At 41.3% G+C, this 20,647-nt stretch overlaps 1 protein-coding gene across 1 annotated transcript in view; it reads right to left on the bottom strand.

Annotated features, from left to right (window-relative positions):
- FAM124A (family with sequence similarity 124 member A) overlaps positions 1 to 20,647 on the bottom strand; it is a 79,629-nt gene that overhangs the window by 21,889 nt on the left and 37,093 nt on the right. The window contains exon 3 of the mRNA XM_075563487.1: positions 12,609 to 13,342. Within this exon, the coding sequence (XP_075419602.1) occupies positions 12,609 to 13,342 (734 nt within the window). The remainder of the gene's footprint in view (positions 1 to 12,608; positions 13,343 to 20,647) is intronic.

Raw genomic sequence — 20,647 nt, 5'->3', positions numbered from 1 at the left:
ACTCTCTGTTGTCTCCCTTCACTCACATTTCTGATATTCATCCCCTTCAGGGAGTGCTATATATCCAACCTTGTGACAGGTTCCTGCTTTCTCCCCTTTCCCCCTCCCCAACCGTCCCCCTACCATCATGTAATCACTACTCCCACTACTGTTCCTGATGTTTTTTTTCCTTCCTGAATTCCATGTGTCAAGAGCTCTTATCTTTACCAATGTGTCTTCTCTGGTCTAGCCAGATTTGTGAGGTAGAACTGGGTCATGGTAGTATGGGGGGGAGGAAGCATCCACCAGCAAGTGGAGGAATGATGTGTGTTTTGTCAGTGTTATACTGCACCTTGGTTGAATCGTCTCTTCCTTATAACCCTTCTGTGGAGGGAAATCCAATTGTCTAGAGATGGGCTTTGGGTCTCCAATCCAACCCCCCTTGTTCACATTGACATAATTCATTGTTTGTTTTGGATCTTTTGATACCTGATCCCGTTGACACCTCATGATCACACAGGCTGGTGTGCTTTTTCCATGTGGGCTTATTTGCTTCCCTGCTAGATGGCTGCTTATTTAACTTCAAGTCTTTAAGACCCTAGATGCTATATCTTTTGATAGCCAGGCACCATCTACTCTCTTCACATTTGCTTATGCACCCATTTGTCTTCAGTGATTGTGTTGGGAAGGTGAGTATCAAAGAGTGCCTGATTATTAGAACAAAGTGTTCTTGTGTTAAGGGAGGCCTTGAGTAGAGGCCCAAAATCTGTCTGCTATCTTAATACTTAACATATAAATGTATGGTCATTGGCCTCTTTCCCTTTCATTTTAAATTAATATGTTTACATATGTAGATACCTATAGCTAGCTATACCTCTATAAATAGCTTTTGCCTCCTCTTTCTTTCCTCTATTTCTTTTCACCTTCCTCTTATCCCACTATCATGCTCACCCTCCATTCGGCTCTCGGTAATTCCTTTCAGATACATTGCACTTGGTCAAACCCCACCGGGCATTACATGCCCTCCTCGCCATCAATTTAGATCTCTTGTTGTTCCTTTATCCCTGAATTTGTTGGTCCCCCATCCCTCTCCCCACTCCCTCCTCTGCCATGTCCCCCCAAACTTGCCAGTCCTGTTGTTTTCTCCTCGGGATTGTTCACCTGCCTATCTTACATAGATAAACATAGGGCAAAAGAAAAAGAAACAAATATACAAACAAGCAAAAACAAAACAAACAAAATGGAACAACAACAACAACAAAACATAGATAGTTCCAGGTCTGTCTGCAAATGGAAATGAGTTACCGTATGATCCCAGCTAGCCCTCTACTGGGTATATAATTAGAAAAGGTAAGAAATAGACCATGACCAGTCATCTGTGCCCCAATGTTTATTGCGGCACAATTCACAATTGCAAAGAATTGGAAACAACCTGAATTTCCATCAATAGATGAATGAATTAGAAAACTCTAGCACATATACACAATGGAGTACTTCACACCACTAAAAAGCACTGGTGATCACATGAAGCACATTGCCTCATGGGAAGATTTGGAAGAAGTTATGTTAAGTGAACTTAGCCAATCACAAAAGGACCAGTAAAACATGAGTCCACTGAGGTAAGTATAATCAGCACAGTAGGTGTAGAAGGAAAGCCACTTATCTCACACTATGGGTTGAGGTCCAGGCAATTGGTTGGCCGACAGGCCAAACTCAAGGATGAGCATGTCATTCCAACAAAAAGAAGTGGGAAAGGGAGGAAGGGGGAGGGAGAAAGGGGGAAAAAAGGATAAGATGATGGCACTGGGGAAGCAGGGCACTAACCCACCCAGGGGGAAAGTATTGTTTGTGTCTCCACAGAATTGAGGGTGTGCATTCAGACCCCACCATAGCGCGCAAAACCTAGAGGGCAACGTAACCACAAGAAACAACACATGAACAGAGTGGGCTACAGGGGCAGCCTCAATCAGCGCCAAACTGACCCTCTCCCTAGAAGTATGTGCTATAGAGGACAACACTAAACCTACAGGTTAGGGAGAGGGGCAGACATGTCATGCCCACACAGAGGTAAACAAAGAAGGAAAACGAGAGAGTGAGGGTCTAGACCCCCTATCTAGGGTCTAGCACACCAAGCACTAAGGACGACGTCCTTGCATGGAGCTGCCGACAACAGCCTGAGACATGTAGTCCCCTCACTAAAGCATACGTCGACAGAGGACAATACTGGGGACACACTGTGGGGAGTGAGTCCAGTTTGAATCCTCCATAGCGGGGCAAACCAAGAAGGGAACATAACAGATCAGCAACGGGAGCAAAGCAAAGCCACAAAGCCCCTGAGAAACCCCCAAAATAGACTTTAGGCTAGAGGGGAGGTTCCCGGAACCCCCCAGGACCAGTGGGGAGATAGTCATAAAGATCAGAGGACGGATCTGGAATTATCTATGCTTTTTCATTTGTTTGTTTGTATTCTAGTTATTATTATTTTATGTATATATTTTTCTTTTTCTCTTTTTATTCAATCTTTTATTTTCTTTTTGTATTGCCCATGTTATTGTTGATTTGCCTACCTATATAAGATAAGCATGCGAAGCAAGCCCAAAGAGAAAGCAATGGACCAAAGGTTCCAGAGGGACTTAGGGAGAGGAGGAAGGGAGCAGTGAGCAAACAATGCTATAGACAGGGGAACAACTAGGGAATTAAAGTCAACAATGATGAGGAAGACGCAGAAATCCTGGGGGTGCTGAAGCAACAGAAATCTAGCTGAGAGGAATCACTAAGAAGCAGAAGAAGGGCAAGCATGATGGCGGGGCAGAAGGAAGGTAAAAGGAAACAAAGGAAAGATCTAGGAAGCAAAGATCTAGATAGAGGTATAAATACACATGTGCACTCATGTAAATATATTAATACATGAAAATAGAGGTATTGCCCTATGTATATAAATCTAGATGGCAATACATTGAGGAAGTGGATAGACTGTGGGCCTCTGCTCAAGCTCTCCCTCAATGCAAGAACACTTTGTTAGAACCTGGCATTCTGTTACACTCACTCTCTCAGGACAATTGCTGAAGACAAAATGGGTGCACAAGCAAATGTAGTGAAGAAAGCTGATGGTGCCCAGTTATCAAAAGATATAGTATCTGGGGTCTTAATGGCTTGAAATTAAACAAGTGGCCATCTAGCAGAGAAGCAACAAGTCCACCCAGAAGAAGCACACTAGCTAGTGCAATCATGAGCTGTTGACGGGATCAGGTAACAGGTATCAGAAGATCCAAAACAAACAAACAAACATTGTTGAGAACATGGGGGGTTGAACCAGAGGCCCAAATCCTATCTGTAGACAATGGAACATCCCCTCACAGAAGGGTCACAAGGAAGGGATGAATCAACCAGGGTGCAGTATATATTGCACCAATGAAACACACAATATTCCTCTGGTTTCTTGAGGCTTCCTCATTCCCCACTATCATGACCCCAATCCTGTCTTTTACTGTGTACTAGACTGGAGCATCTACACAGGGACAGATAAGTGCTCATGACACATGGAATCCATGTCAGATAAACTCTTCAGGACTAGAAACGGGAGTAGCGATACCAGGAGGATAAGGAGGAGCTGGGGAGAAGTTGGGGGAAGAAACCATTGGGGGAAGGGGAAAAGGGTGTAAAATAGGAAAATAATAATAATAATTTATAACTTATCAAGGGGTCAGGAGGGTGGGAGGGGCATAGGAAGGGACAAAAGAGGAGCTGAAACCAAGGGCTCAAATAGAATGTAAATGTTTAGAAAATAATGATGGCAATATACGTACAAATATGCTTGATACAATTGAAGTATGGATTGTTATATGAGCTATAAGAGTCCCCAATAAAATTATCTTAAAAAAGGAAAATTGTAAAAATAAAAGAAATCAAAGATGGCTTATGCAAATGCTGAGAGGGTTGAGTGAGAGACGGCCCAAAGTGTGGCGTGGTCTAAGCATGTAATTACTATTATTATCGTCATTGACATTGTTATATCCTGGGTAAATTCTTGACTGAGCAGGGCAGGCGATGACAGTGTGTGTGTGTTTTGAGATTCCCAAAGATACTGACCATATCCTCCCTTTACTCTTCTAGTGACTTTAAGAGAAGGGGTCTTCTCCCCCAGCCAGATGCAGGGGAAATCAAAGTGAGCTACTGTCAGCATTGCCACGGTTTTCTGTAGAACAATTGATGGTCTGTTCCACAGCCAGCCCCTGGCCTGGTTCTAGCCGATGATATGAAACTTCTCCATCTCTCTTCCCACAGATGGGGCCCATTGATTTCTGTGTGTTCCATAAGAAGTCCACACATACAGTTCCCATTTGTTTTTCTGAAAAAGGGTATTTATGATGAAGAAGTTGTTGGTCTGGCAGAATTCTATCATGCAACCTCCATCTTTGTTTCTATCACCAAGATCACGTTTTCCCAATTACTATTTCTTCCTTATTGTTTCCAATATTTGCATTCCAATCATCAATAATTATCAATGCATCTTGACTGCATAGTTGATCAACTTAAGACTGAAGACATTCATAGACTTCTTCAATTTCTACACCATTAGCTTTCTTAGATGGTGCATAAATTTGAATAATAGTTGTATACACTTGATTTCTACGTATGAAGATCAATATTATCATATCACAGAAAGCATTGGACTTCAAGTTAGATCTTGAAATGTCCCTTTTATGAATACAATACCATTTCTCTTCACTCTGTCATTCCCGACAGTAAACCACAGGATTTTTGCATTAAAAAGGTCAATGCCAGTCTGTTTCAGCTCACTAATGCCTAGAATAATGAGTTTTATACCTTTCATTTCATTTTGACAACTTCCAATTTTCCTATATTTATGTTTGAAGTTGTTTTGTCTTATTTTGAATCTAACCCCATCCACAAATTAAGGTCCTGAAGGCTTTACTCCTGCAGGCTCTACTCCATCCATGTCATTATGGTTGATTTTACTTTGAGAAAGCAGCCCTTTTTTAGTCATGCTTTGAGTACTTTCTTGGCCAGAGGGATTCATCTCTTGACACTATTTCTGACAATGCCCTGCTTTTATTCATGAGGTTCTCAGTATTTGACAGTGTTTCAATGCTATCCATAAGTTTTCAGTAGTTAACTCCTCAAAAGTGGACAGCTTATTCCTTCTTCATAGTCTGGAAGCAGTGCTAAATCCTGTTCACTTAGGTGACCCTGCTGGTATTTGAAAAACCATTAATATAGTTTCTAGTGAAATACCAGTGATATAGCTGCTGCACCGCAGCAACACACAAGCCACCACAGTACAACAAACTGACAGACAATAATAAGATGCAAAATTTTACCCTAAGGGTCTCTGCAGCAGAATCCCTAGTGGTGTAGTGGACCATGTGTTGGGCTGCCAACTGCAAGGTCAACAGCTCAAACCCACCAGACCCTCTTTGGGAGAAAGATGAGGCCATCCTCCTTCCTTAAGTAAAGAATCATGACTGTGAAAACTCAAAGGCAGAGCTCAACTCTGCCTTACAGGGTGGCTACAAATAAAAATGAACTCAATGACAATGATTTAAGAATTTGATAGCTTTTGTAATCCACATTCCAATGCACTATGCTTGGGGGCAAGACTGTTTACATCCATGATCAATGGACCAAGGAAATTGGATAAAGATATAATCCATCTAAGGGTTCTGGAAAAAGATTTTGGGCTTTACAGTCATCCATAGGCTTCTGCAAATTGGGAGCCCAGAATGTATGCTCTAACACAATTTCCTCCCCTGATCATAGATTTTATTATTTATAATCCTTGGCTCACATAAACTGGTGTGCTCCTTCTTTCTGTACAGATTATTTGACACTTCACTAAGATGGCTGCTTGTTTTAATTCAAGACATTGAGACCACATATACTACTATTTCTGATAGCTGAGGATCATTTGATTTCTTCCCCACACTTTGCTAAAGCACTAATCTCTTCAGTGACCATGTCATGAGGGCAAGTATTGAACAAGGTTACATCTCAAGAATGAATTGTTTCTAAATTAGTGTTTAAGCTTAGGTATGCACTTAAAGTCCATTTGTATGTCCAAGGTATGTGTGTGTGTGTGTGTGTGTGTGTATATATATATCTCCCTGGTCTACTTTTGAAGTATTACTATCAGTTTCCTGAGAAACAATATGAGTAATCATCATGGAATACTCAATAATTCTAATATCATTCATCTACCCAATGGTATAGAATTTGAAATACAATTGAGAAAACAATATACATATATACATACATATACATATACAAAAACTTTTTAGATTGGAATGTTCACTTATATAGATTAAACACTTAAGTGACTGGACATTGTTTAAGAAAACAATGAGGATTAGGTACAACATAAGCTTTCAATAATGCTCATTCACTAAGGCAAAACTATGCTGAAACAACTCTTGATGTTCGCAATCTCCCTTTTAATCCCCTCATACTTCTCCAGAAGGCCAAGCCAAGAAAGGAGAGATTATTTGCATCTTGTCAAATCTCCATAAAACACTTAATCTGTATACTTATGAGGGGCTGAATAACTCCTAGAAAAAAATCTCAGGTAATCTTCTCCAGAGGAATAAAAGGGGAAGAAGAGGCTCCTGAAATAACATGGGTGTGGCAGTAACATAATCTCCTGTCAACTTGTGAAGGAACGGAGTCGAGCCTGTCAATCGGGTTGCAGCTCGATGATCTCATTTAGAGGTGAGAAGGAAATGGCTCATTGGAGTCCAGATACACTCTCTCTCTGCTTCTACTTCCTGTGAGATATACCTGATGGCAAGCCACATGGAGCTATGCTGATAGAGCCAGCTTCCACCACCACTGGATCCACAAGACTATCTACCCACTAGCCTGCGAACTTCCTGCATTCAGTGTCACGGCATGGCACTGTGAATCTAAAGAGGAATTTATGGACTAATATCGACATATGGGTAATATCGGACTTATGGACTTGATCTTGACTTGGCTGGGATGTTTCCTTAATGTACCATTGTTCTTTGATATAATGTTCTCTTTTACACACATGAGTGTCTACGAATTTGTTTCTCTAGTCAACCCAGACTAACACAGGGGGTAAGTCAATGAGGGCAGGACTAGGAAGTAAAAATGGCAACCTGCATTTTAAGAAAACAATCCAGCTAAGATATTCTTCAATGTATAATTCCATTCATCTAAATAAAATATAAATACATAAATAGTAATAGTTAAAAGTTATCATTGTTTCTTTGTTGTTAGAGGCGCTGTTCATTGATCCCAAATCATAGCAAGTACATTCATAGCAGAGTGAAAACTGGCCCGTACTGCACGGCACATATATTCACAATCATGCTGATGTTTGAACCCACTGTTACAGCCACTGAGTCAATCAATCTTGTTGAGGGTCTTATTTTTAGCTGACCAAGCATAAAAACATAGCATAGCTATATTCTCAATTTATTTTGAACAGACATTTTGATTTTACCTTCCATGTGACAGAGTACTTAGTAAGTTCACTTAGGGGCAGGGAGTCCAGGTGCAGAGGATGGGCCTTCTCTCCAGGTAATGTTCTGTTTCTTGATAAGGGTGCTCTTAAACAAATGTGAAAATTCTATAAGTAGTGCCTTAAAAATTATAGTTGAAAATGGAAACAGATCCTGCTAAGGAGACGGTGGATCAACATTTAATAGCCACTCTCTCAAATGCAGCCTTCCCAATCCCACAATGACCTAATGATTTCAATTTTGCCAAAGATTGAAATATATGCTGTTTACTTTTCAAAGTAACTTATTGAGATGGGCAGGTGTGTATCTCATGATAGAGCAGAAGTTTGCTCTCCACTACAAGGCCATAATATTAGCTTGTTTAAATGGTTATTTACAAGAATTATAAAGTGGTTATTCATCATTTCAAAAGGAGCTCTGGTAATGTAATGGGTCATGAGTTGGGCTGCTAATGCAAGGCCAAAAGTTCAAATCTACCAGCTTCTCCAAAGAAGACAGATGAGGCTTTCTGCTCCATAAAGATTATGAATTGGAATCAACTTAATGACTTCAGGGTTTGGTTTATTAATTCTGTTTGACCATATTAATTAAATTCCTGAACACACTGCTATTTTGAACAAGCCCTACAATCCTAAATTTCAAGATTGACATCTTTCCCCACCCACTTTTTTCACACATGGATGTCCTAACTTCAAAAGCCTGCACCTGTACAGATTTTATAAACATTTAAATGTGTGACTTTTTTTCCTCCAAATAGTCTCTCAATGGGTCCTCTGAGAAGAAAGTAGGCCGACCTTTCATCCGTTGCTCTTTCATTGACGTTACTGGATGGGACTAACACTCTCCTAAAGCACTTAAGAAACAATCACACTCTTCTTGTGAGTGTGTGCTCAGATTCCTTTAGTTAGCAGTAGGTAGGCACAGGATGATGACCAGGCTGGCAAGCTATAAAATCAATGTTTTCCCATAGCATCCTGATTCTTTGTCCCATGTGCTAGCTTACTTTTAAAAATAAAGAGTTTTATTGGCATATACTTCACACATCATACAATTTATCATTCAATCATATTAAGAAGATTTGTGCAATCATCACTAAAAATAAATTACAGAACATTTTCTTCTTGTACTCATCAACTATTTCTGCCCATTCTCCCCTGCCATTCCCCTGGGATTAATCCAGTTATTGTCTCTATAGATCGACATACCCTAGATTTCATATACCAAAAAATCATACAAAACACAGACAGGAAGTAGACAAACAAACAAACAAACAAAAACACCAATAATGCCTATACAAAGCAGAGAAACCTCAATCAAAAAGAAGGAAGACAATATCAAATACTGCAACAACTTTAAAATAGGTAAAAAAGGCTGAGATGTTACATTTGAAACTAACTCAATCTGCCATAATTCCCTTTACAGTGCTCTCTGTTTGATAACAAGGCTATTCCAATCCTTTGACTATGGTCAGAGGGAGTTCACTGGGGGCTTTATCTGTGAGGGAATTCTGCAAATGAATTTTGGGCTTCCACTGTCATCCACAGCCTTCTGAAATGTGGGTGTTCACTATTTAAGCTCAGGTACCATTCGCTCCTTCAGATTTGAATTTTATTATTTACAATCTTTGGATCATACAGGCTGGTGTGCTTCATCCAGGTGGACTCAGTTGATGGATGCTTGTTTAAACATAATCCTTTAATGCACCAAGCAATATTCTTTCTGATGGTCATGCACCACCTCGTTCCTTTGCCACATTTTGCTATAGTACTCCTATCATCAGTGGTTGCTTCATGAGGGAGAGCACTGAGCGGGGCCATGTCTTAAGAACCAACTGCTCTTAGACTGGGGCTAGAATTAAGTGTGAGACCCAAATCCATTTATAAGTCTATGATTCATATGTCTCTGGTTCACTTTAGAGACATCATTGTCATTTGGTGATAGAGAACATGATAAATCATCCCCATGGGGCATAAGGTAACTCTATTGATAGTGTCATTCATTTATCCAATCATAAAGAATTTAAAACAATGGTGAAAAAATGAAATTATATAAATATTGACTGGCTTCAGATCATAGTGTATGAATTGTTGAGTTGTACAGATTAAGTGAATGGACACTATTTATACAAAAATTGGGGGTTAGTGATTGGGCAAAACTTTCAATAGCACCCATGGCAGAACCATGCCAACCAGATCAACATATATCATGAGAAGGCAAGGCAAGGCAAGGCAAGGAGGGCATTATAATAGAAATATATGGTCACCCGGGCCACCATTCATCAGGACCCCTGAGGCAAGAAATTCAAACCAAAGTCCAACAATTCAGTTCCCTTGGGAGAGTAGTCATCCGCTTCTTCTCACACCAGGGGTTTCAGCCTTTAATCCAAGGGACTCTGTCCGTTCCTTGAATCAACCACAGGTGAGTGTGAGGTCAAGTCCAGCTCAGTTAGTGGGGCTCCACAAACAAGTCTAAATGTGGCTTAGGAAGGATGTCATGTGCCTCAAGAGGAGAGGCTAAGGCCCAGTAGTCGACAGCACACATTCTGGGTCACCGAGGGAGAGAAACTAGGCAAAAAGTTTCCTAATTAGAAACACAGGCCTGAGCATGTGCCCCCCTTGGGTGCTATTAAGTACTGTTAAGTGTTTTTACCCAATGGGAGGTTGCACCTCGGGTATACCCACCAACAAATATGTAATCACCTTCTTGAAGACACCCCAACTCATTTTGACTTGAACTGACAATAAAGATTCCCTTACCACTCTGGCGGGAGTCCCTGGATCTGGAATGACCTTAGCACAATGTTATATGGCAGCGACTGAATGTTCTTCTCACTCTCCCCTCCTCTTGAAAAACCGACCCCAGCTAAGCTGAGTTCTCCTCTGATGAAATGGTTTCTAAGATGTACATATAAAAGAAGTGATGTATGGTTCGTGGCACGAGGCAGCCTCTGTACCTTGGTGCTTGGGAGACTGCATTAGAAGATGACATGACCTGGGAGCAGAAGCCTGCCATCATGTTGGTGGCTATCCTTATAGGAGTGGCCTCATTCAATATCTGTCCTTTTGTATGGCTCACTTCACTCAGCATAATGGTTTCCAGGTCCATCCATATCATGAGGTCTTTCATAGTGTCAACATTATTTTTAGGGGTGTATAGTATTCCATTTTACATATGTACTAACATGTCTTTATCCATTCTTCTTTGGATAGGTATTTGGGCTGTTTCTAGTTTTGTTGTTGTTGCTGTGGACTGTGTTGCAATGAACATGGGATAGCATACACTTGTTGGCGCTGTCTTTTATTTTGGGGGGGGGGGAAGAACTGCTGGGTCATGTGGTCTTACTTTTCCCAGTTGTTTTAGCTGCGCCATATGACTTCCCACCATGGTTGTGTAGATTTATGAGCCCACCAGCAATGGATAAGGTTTTCTTTTTACTTCTCCAGCTTTTTTTTGTTCTGAGTGTTTGTTTAATCTGGCTATTATTGCAGCTATAATATGAAATCTCATTGTAGTTTTGCTTTGAATTTACCAGCTGGCTAATGATCATAAGCATTTCCTCATGTGTTTGTAAGCCATCTGAGTGTTGTCCCTTGTAATTGTCTATTTGTGTTCTTTGGGATTATTTTTTTTCTTATGAGGTCAGACCCTTGTCAGTTGTGTCACTGCTAAAGATTTTTCCCAATCTTGTTTTGCTCTTTTGATTTAGTCTTTTGATGTGCATGAGTGTTTTATTATTATTATTAAGAGGTCCAGTCATCTATTTTGTCTTCTACTGTGTGTGTTTCATTATATTTGGTAGCCTGTGTATGCCCTGTAATAGGGCCCTTAAGCTTGTCCCAATGTTCTCATTATTGATTCTTATCGCTCTGGGGTCTACATTTATATCTCTAATAACTCACCATCAACTTTCTCCTTTCCGGGAGTCAAATGTAAAAACTGAGGAAGTAGATGCTTTTTAGAAAAAGCAAAACAAAAGTCCTATATATCTGGAAGTATTTTACTTGTTCATTCAAGAAAACCTGAGCTTGGAAAGTATCAGATAGCACCAGGGAGTGTTGCTGCTATTTGCCATTGACTCGATCCCTGATTCTTAGTGACATTATGCACAATGGGACCAAACACTACCTGATGCTCCACCACTCTCATGACTGGTATGGATCCGAGCCTTGCGATTCACAAGGTTTCCACTGGCTGATTTTCAGAAGGTGATCAAGAGGCCCTTCTTCTCTATAGTTCATCTTAGTCGGGACGCTCTACTGAAACCTGTTCAGCATCACAGCAACACACATGCTTCAAATGACAGATACGTAGTGGCTGTGCATTGGCTGAGACTCAACTGGGATCTTCCACTTGGCCACCACTGCCTCATAAGACCTGGAGTAGGGGTATGCTTTGGAATTCAGAGTCCAATTAGTTATCTAGAAAGTCTGTTAGAATCACTGGGAGGAGACAAGGGTCTGGTAATTGAGCAAAGATAGGAACCATGGAAGGCAAGACCTACTAAGTATCCATTCCTTAAAACATACTTTGCTTGTTCTTACCCCACCTCAACAAGCCAGAAGCTCCACAGCGTCACTTACCCCTTAAAGGTTTATGAAGAAGTAATTTTCACTGTGATCCCAGAATGTTAACGACCTATGCCCAGCAACCATTGGAATGCTGGGTAGAAGGCAGGAAAGGCAAAGAAGCAAAAAGACATCTACTCCATTGAATGTCAATATATTTTACAGCTTTCCGATAGATGGGCTTTCCTTGCGTTCCTTCGAGCGAGGTTAAAGAGACATTGATAAAAATGCGCTAAGTATGAGGGAGCAGCTTCAGAAGTCTTTAATAAACAAGTTCCCCAGACTGCAAGTCCATGTGTATCCCCAGAAGCCATAGGCAGTTCATGGATACACGTGGAGGAACTGAGTCAGATGGCCCTAACAACCCAATGAGAAGAAGCAAAGGGAGCCTTCCGGCCTCTCCTGTTTAGACAGAATGGGGACAACTGTCCTGGTCTGGGATCAGAGGGTCATTGATCTTCTCTCTCCCTTTTGTTCAAGCTTCTGGAAGAAGCAACTGACTTGTTCCTTCTGTTCTGCACAACAGACAGGGACACAGACAGACAGACCCACAAAGTACCTGCAGAAGGATCTTGTTCCCGTCATGGTCCTCTGTCTGCCACCGGCCCTCACTGATGGGGCTGCAAGGGTTAGGCAGGAGAGGTACCAGCTCGCCGATGTCCTTGACACGGAACTCTAACACTGAGGAGTCGGTTGGGACTGGGGTCTGGCCATGGGGCAGTCTCTTCAGGGAGAACTGAATGTCCACATCCAGATTGGAGAAGATGGGGAAGATGCAGAAGTCCGCCTTCCTCTGACTGGGGCTGCGCTTGAGAATCAGCTCGTAGAACTTGAGGCTGTCCTCGTAGTTCTCGTGGCGACAGTAGATGGTGAAGCGCACGATTTCCTTGCCGTAGTGCACGGGCCGGATTGCCCAGAGCGGCGTCCCGGGGGCCAGCGTAAAGAAGTCCTGGCTGCAGGGTAGGTAGGGCAGGAACCTGCCGTGCACCCGCTCAGCGTGGTGGAAGTGCCACGGCGGCCGCTGCAGGGTGCTGTGCAGCTGCAGGATGTGCTCCTCCCCGTACTCTTCCTGGAGGAAGAGGACCACTGCCAGGGCCGGCTGCGCAGCCTTGGGGGGCTTCTTTCGCCTTCGAGACGCCTTTCTCTCTGACACGCGGAACAGCCGGAGGTCTGGGTGGATCCAAGCTAAGACCTGGTCGATGGCCTCCTGCAGGTTCTGGGATTCCCCGGGGTTTGCGATTATGTGGATGCTAACCAGGAAAGGGTCCTGCGCCTCTTCCACAGACAGATCACCTGGGAACAACAACAAATCGGGACATGAAGGTGCCCAGTAATGGCACAGGCAGCCTTGGCAGGAAGACATGCCCATTCCCACTAGGCTGACACCATAAACGCTCTGGTTTTCTGAACCCACGGGAAAATGACTGCAGCGCTGCTGTAGCCGGGAAAGACTAAAAAACTGTTGCTAGTGCCTGCTCCAGTCAGTGTTCCGTAAACCTGGGTCACAGATTCCCTCTGTGTGAGTGAAGGCAAGTCTCTACTGATTTGGGCATGCTAATGGGTTGTCAGTTATGCAGGCTGTAGCCTCAGCACACACAATTTAAAGATTCCCAGAGGCAAATGCAGTGCCGGGGTAGAGCTTCCTGAGTAAGCCAGGCTAGGAAGAAAGACCTGCTAATAGACTTCAGAAAATCATCCAGTGCAAACCCTGTGTGCCCCAGAGGTCGGACAAGCCATGGCCCGTGGGGATGGTACAGGGCTGGCAGTGTTTCTTTTTGTGGATCAGGCAGCGGTGTCACCTTGAGGGATCACAAGAACCCAGTACCATTCAGGGAATCTGCTTAAATAGACTCTCATGTGAACAGTGTTCAATCACAAAATCCTAGGCCACAGTCACGAAGGAGCTATAAATCACAGACAATAACTCCACAGTTTAGCTAAGAAGCAGATGCAAAAAAATTAAAGTTCAATCTATATGCCTATAAGAAATACAATAAAATGCTTAGTAGGAAGGGTTTAGATTCAAAACACGAGGTAAAAGTTACATATAGACAATCTTATCACTGATTTCCCTTGGTTTTCCAATAAAGTACTAATTTACAACAAGACAGCAATGACACTGACTTGCTGGGCATCTGTTTCTCTGGTTGTGCTGTAGATGTGAATACTGGCTTACATCTTCAAACACTAGACCCTGACTCAGCAGGCTAAGACTTGGACTCTACAAGAGGCCTTTGGAATCAAGGATGAGGAAGTAGCAGCTAAGTCATGCCTAGTTCTCACTGAGTGGAATGATTTAAACTGTCTTCCTCCGTTCCTTTTTTCTCTTTCCCTGAGCATGTCTCCCCAAAGGTATGTACGTTAAACATGAGCATGGTGCTATTTCAATATGCTAGCAAGGAGCTTCTGAGACAGCTTTTGGGAAGAGGCTATATGTGAGCAGGTCTTAAAGGGCAAACAGTACCTCACTTATAACAAACTAAACTGTGTGTTTGTGGGGGAGGTGTCACCGCAGAGAGACAGAAGCTGTTTATGAAGGTGCAGATCTGTGCACAAACACATGTGCAAGAGGGTTGTGAGTCATTTCTGAAATATGGCAACAGAGGCAGCTAGAAGAATGCCTTAGAGCCAGGTTGTAGGGGCTTCAGCTCACTGCAGGAGGCGATAAGAGAATAGGAAGTCAAATAAAGGGATGGCAGGATTAAGGTGGGGGTACTAAAGATGGATAAGCAAGTAAGGAGTTAGACTGGCGAAGAGTCCAGACAAGAGACAGTAGGGACTTAAAGACTTGGGTTTTAGCAGTGTTTAATAGTTAGAACTGATCCTACTTCTTCATCCCAACTTTTCGATCTGGAACAGTTTCTCTATTGTTAGATTACACCACGAATAAGACATTTTAGTGATACCTCAACCAACTTTCAGTCACTCAGCTAAGCCTGGTTTGGATCAGGTCCCTTTTCCATTTGCTTTTATGCAGATATCTGGTAGGCATGTACTGGAAGCAATCATTCATCTATGCCCAAACAGAAAGGAAATAATAAATAACTGTTGTTGCATAGTGCTGCCTTTCATTGATACAGAGCAATATTTACAGAGGCAGAGGACCAGTATGTGGATAAAGAAAGGTTGATTCACAGTCTATTTAGAAGGTAAATCAATAAGCCAGGGGGACCACTTACTTTGTTATCTGATAGATCTTCATTGAAGGTAGAGAATAACAGAAAGCTGTTTACTTGTGGTTTACTGATTATGCAAAGACATTTAACTATGTGAATCATAAAAAAATTATGGAGCACATTATACTGAGTGAAATAAGTCAATCACAAAGGGACAAATTTTGTATGAGACCAATATTTTAACAGGTTAAGGAGATTTTTTCACAGGAAAAAAAATCCCAAATTTGATGGTTATCAGGGGTGTGGGGTAAGGAAGATGTCTAGCTGGGTTTTTTAGAGAAAAAAACCCAGTAGGGCTCGTGTGTGTGTGTGTGTGTGTGTGTAGTGTGTGCATGATACACATGAGACTATATCAAAGAAATGGCTCACACAGTTCTAGAGGTGGCTCAGATACAAGACTGGAGGGTTTTCATGACCCTCTTAGCTGTAAGGGCTGATGAACCCACAAATGGCAGGCTCTGGCTACAAAGCCAAATGAATCCAAGGTGGACAGGCCACTCGCAACTCCCAAGACTCGCAAGTAGTGCACAGGCTCCAAAGAACCAGAGGTAAGAGGACAAGATAGATGCAGGATCGTGACCCATCAAAAAGAAGCAAGCTTTGCCGTTGCGGCTATTTATATTTAAGAAATCCACACCCATAAGGAAACTTCATTTCAATTGATTGGATGCCCATAAGAAGCATCATCCTGGAAATGATGACTTTATATGAAGTCTCATCATGGGGGATTGTTGTTAGGTGCCACCTAGTTGGTTCTGACTCATACCAATCCTGTGCACACACAACAAACCCTTCCCTGCCCGGTGCCAGCTTTACAATTATCCTGATGCTGAGTCCCTGTTACGACCACTGCATCAACCCATCTCTTCAAGGGCCTTCCTCTTTTTCACTGGCCCTCTACTTTCCTAAGCACAATGTCCTTCCATCAGCATCGGGTCTCTTCTGACAACATGTCCAAAGTATGTAAGAGGAAGGCTTCTCATCCCTGCCTCTAAGAAGGATTTTGCCATACTTTTCCCAAGACTGATTTGTTTTTAGCATTTTTTGGCAGTCAATGGTACTTGCAATATTCTTTGCCAGTTCCACAATTCAAATGCATTAATTCTTCTTAGGTCTTTCTCATTAAATGTTCAACTTCCATATGCATATGAGGCAATGGGAAATCCCATGGCTTATGTCCAGTAAACCTCAGTCATCAAAGTACCGTCCTTGCTCCTCAGTATTCTAAGTAAGTCTGTGCAGCAGATTTACCTGATGCAGCATGTCTTTTGGTTTCTTGATGGCTGCTTCCATGAGCACTGATTGTAGATCCAAGCAAAATGAAATCCTTGACAACTGCAGTCATTTATTCATTTATCATGATGTTATACCTACTGATTCAGCTGTGAGGATTTTGGCCTTCTTTACATTGAGTTGTAACCCATACTGAAGGCTGCAATTCTTGACCATCATCAGCAAGTGTTTCAAGTCCTCCTCACTTTCAACAAACAAGCTTATATCATCTGCATATTCCAGGTTATTAATAAGCCTTCCTCCAATGCTGGTGTCACAATCTGCTTCAAATAATCCAACTTCTCTGATTATTTACTCAGCATACAGACTAAATAAATATGGTCAGAGGATACAATGCTAATGCATACCTTTCCTGATTTTAAACCATGCACTTTTGCCTTGTTACATTTGTACAACTTTACAAGTTACACATGAGCACAACGAAGTGTTCTGGGATTCCCATTCTTCTCAAGATTATCCACAGTTTGTTATAATTCACACAATTAAATGCCTTTGTATAATCAGTAAAACACAAGTAAACATCTTTCTTTTAGTATCGTCTGCTTTCAGTCAAGATTCACCTGATATCAGTAATGATACCCCTCTTTGACATCCCTTTCTGAATCTCACTGTAACCTCTGACAGCTCCCTGACAATGGACTGCTGTAACTATTTTTGGATAATCTTCAGCAAAATGTTATTTGGATGTGATATGAATAATATTGCCCTATAATTTGAGCATTCTGTGGGGTCACCTTTCTTTGGAATGGGTGCAATTATGGATCTCTTCCTGTCAGTTAACCGATTGGTGTCTTCCAAATTTCTTAGTATAGATAAGTAAGTGCTTCCAGTGTTTCACCAGCTTGGGAAAATGTTTCAAATTGACATTCCATCAATCCTGGAGCCGTATTCCTTGCTAGTGCCTCCAGTGCAGCTTGAACTTCTTCCTTCAGCACATTGGTTCTTGCTCATATACTACCTCCTGAAATGGCGGAATGTCACCTAGTTGTTTTTTTTTTTCACTTAAAAAATCATTTTATTAGGGGCTAATACAACTTGAGTGGAGGCTCAATGTCCTTCTGCTACCTTAATACTAAACATATAAATATATGCACATAGATCTATTTCCCCATCCTCATATATAAATATATTTACATATGTGCATGGCTTTATTTAGACCTCTATAAATGCCCTTTGCCTCCTAACTCTTTCCTTTATTTCCTTTGACTTTCCTCTTGTCCCACTATCATGCTCTGTCTTCATTTGGGTTTCAGTAATTCCTCTTGGTTGCTTTACTATTGATCACACCCTACCAGGCCTCCTACACCCTCCTCACCACCGATTTGGATCACTTGTTGTTCCCTTGTCCCTGGGTTTGTTAACACCACTACCTATCCCCCCTCCCCTCTCCCCATGTCCCCCGGAACTGTCAGTCCTGTTGTTTTCTCCTCCAGGGCTAGCTCTTTTTGGTAGACTCTCTGTATTCTCTGTCCATCTTCTTTGAATGCTTCCTGCATCATTCAATATTTTGTCCACATAATCTTTCTACATTGCAACTTGAGGTTTGAATTTTTTTTTCCTTGAGTTCTTTCACTTGAAGATATGCCAAGCATGTTCTTCCCTTTTGGTTGTCTAATGTCAGGTCTTGGCATGCTTCATTATAATATTTGGCTTTGTCTTCTTGAGCTGTCCTTTGAAAGTTTCTATTCAGAGCTTTAACTTCATTTATTTCATTTACTTTAACTACTCTATGGTCAAGGGCAAGTTTTAGAGTCTCTTCTGGCATTCACTTTGATCTTTTCTTTTTTTCCTATCTTTTTTATGGGCCTTTATCTTTCTTCATGAAAGATATTCTTGATATCCTCTCATAGCTCATCCGGTCTTCTGTCATTAGTGTTCAATTCAGCTAATCTGCTCTTGAGATGTTCTCAAAATTCAGTGTGATACATACCAGGCTGTGCTATGGCTCTCATGGATTTGTATTAAATTTTCTTGAGCACCAACCTGAACTTACATATGTGTAATTGATGGTCTTTTCTGTAGTCAGTTCCTGGCCTGGTTTTAGTTGCAATGTTGAGCTTCTCCACTGTCTGATTTCCCAGATGCAGTCCTTCGGTGTATTCCATCTTCAGAAGTCCATATGTATATTTTTGCCTTTGGAATTGTTGAAAAGAGGTATTTGCTATAAACATGTTGGGTTTGCAAAATTCTGCCATAAGATCGCCAGCTTCATTTCTATCACCAAGTCCATATTTTCCAACTACTGTTCTGTGTTTCTACCTTTTGCATCTTGAGTGCATATTTGATTAATTACTGACTAAATTCATTGGTAGAATTCTTCAATTTCTTCATCACTAGCTTTTGTGATTGGTACAATATGAATAATAATTGTACTGATTATATTTTATTGAAAGCATATAGATATAATACTATCAGAGATAGCATTGTACTTCATTACTGATTTTGCAATGTCCTTTTTGACAGTGAATGGTATGCTATTCCTCTTGATTGTGTTATTCCCAGCATAGTAAATCATATGATTTTCTGATTCAAATGGCCAATACCAGTCCATTTCAGCTCACTAATGCTTAAGATATTGAATTTTATGCCTTCCATTTCATTTTTAATGACTTCCAATTTTCCTAGTTTCATACATTGCACATTCCAGGTCCAGGTCTGAAGCAGATATTTGCATCCATTTCTTCTTACCTTGATTCATGCAACATGAGCAAATAAAGATCCCAAAGGCTCCACTCACACGGGTTTGAGCTGACTCACATCACCACGGGCAACTCCATTCTGATAAAGCAGTTCCTTCTGCCCTCTGACCTGAGGGCCCATCCTCTGGCAATAATTATCTTCAACAAGGATAGGGAGACTTTGTCTCAGGAGAGAACAGTCTCTGAAGAAGGGCATCATGTGGGTAAAGTAAAGGGGCAGCATGAAAGAGGAAGCCCTAGAAAAGGTAGATTGACACAATGGCTGAAACAATGGGTTCAAACATAAAAAATAACTGTGAGGATGGCAAAAGACCAAGTTGTTTCCTTTCTGACTCACAGTAAAAAGAATTACTGTGAGTCAGAACCAATTCCATGGCACCTAACAAGAACAGCAGCCCTGTCTATATCCGGTTTGGAGGAAGGCTTATTAACGACCTGTGATATGAAGATGATACAATCTTGCTTGCTGAAAGTGAGGAGGACTTGAAGCGTCTGCTAATGAAGATCAAAACAAAAACTCTCACAAATGGACCAGTAGGTAACATCATGATAAACAGAGAAAAGATGGAAATCTTTCTTTTCCGGGAAAACCTCTGCTTTACTCTTTACTCTGGAGTAGTTTCATACAATAAACTTGCCTTTTTGTGTTGGCTAATTTCGCTCAGCATGTAGCTTCCAGGTTCATTCGTGTTAGGCGGTGCGGGGCAGATACATCATTATTCTTGAATGCTGCGTAGGTTCTTGCTCATATGCTGTCTCCTGAAATGGTTAATCATTGACCAATTATTTTGGATACATTGAATCTGTGTATTCTTCCATCTTCTTTTGCTATCCAGCATCATTTAATATGTTGTTCAGAGAATCCTCCAATATTTCAATTTGAGGATTGAATTTTTTCTTCAGTTCTTTCAGCTTAAGAAATGCAGAGCACCTTCTTCCCTTTTGTCTTCCTAACGCCAAGTCTTTGTTCATGTCATTATAAAACTCTATCTTTTTAAGCTGCCTTTTGAGGTGTTCTGTTCAGCTTTGACTCCATCACCTTTCTCTTACTTTAGCTATTATACATTGAAGAGCAAGTTTCAAAGTCTCTTCTGATGTCCCTTTTGGTCATTTGTTTCTTTTCTGCTTTTTAAACGACCTTTTACATTCTTCTTATGTAATACCCTTGATTTCATCCCACAGGCTGGTCTCATTTTCAGGAATTAGTTTTCAAAGCATTAAATGTACTCTTGAGATAATCGCTAAATATAGATGAGATAGAGTGTAGGTTATATGTTGGTTCTTGTGGACTTGTTTAAATTTCTTCAGCATCAATTTGAACTTGCAGATATGAGCAGTTGATGGTCTTCTCCACAGGTATCCCCTAGCTCTGTTTCAGTTGATGATACTGATCTTCTCTCTCATCTCTTTCCATAGGTACTTGATTTTAA

Source organism: Tenrec ecaudatus, chromosome 11 (genome assembly GCF_050624435.1).
Source record: "Tenrec ecaudatus isolate mTenEca1 chromosome 11, mTenEca1.hap1, whole genome shotgun sequence".
Lineage (NCBI taxonomy): Eukaryota > Metazoa > Chordata > Mammalia > Afrosoricida > Tenrecidae > Tenrec > Tenrec ecaudatus.
The sequence above is the reverse complement of the archived record's forward strand: the minus strand, read 5'-3'. Positions and strand labels throughout refer to the sequence as shown.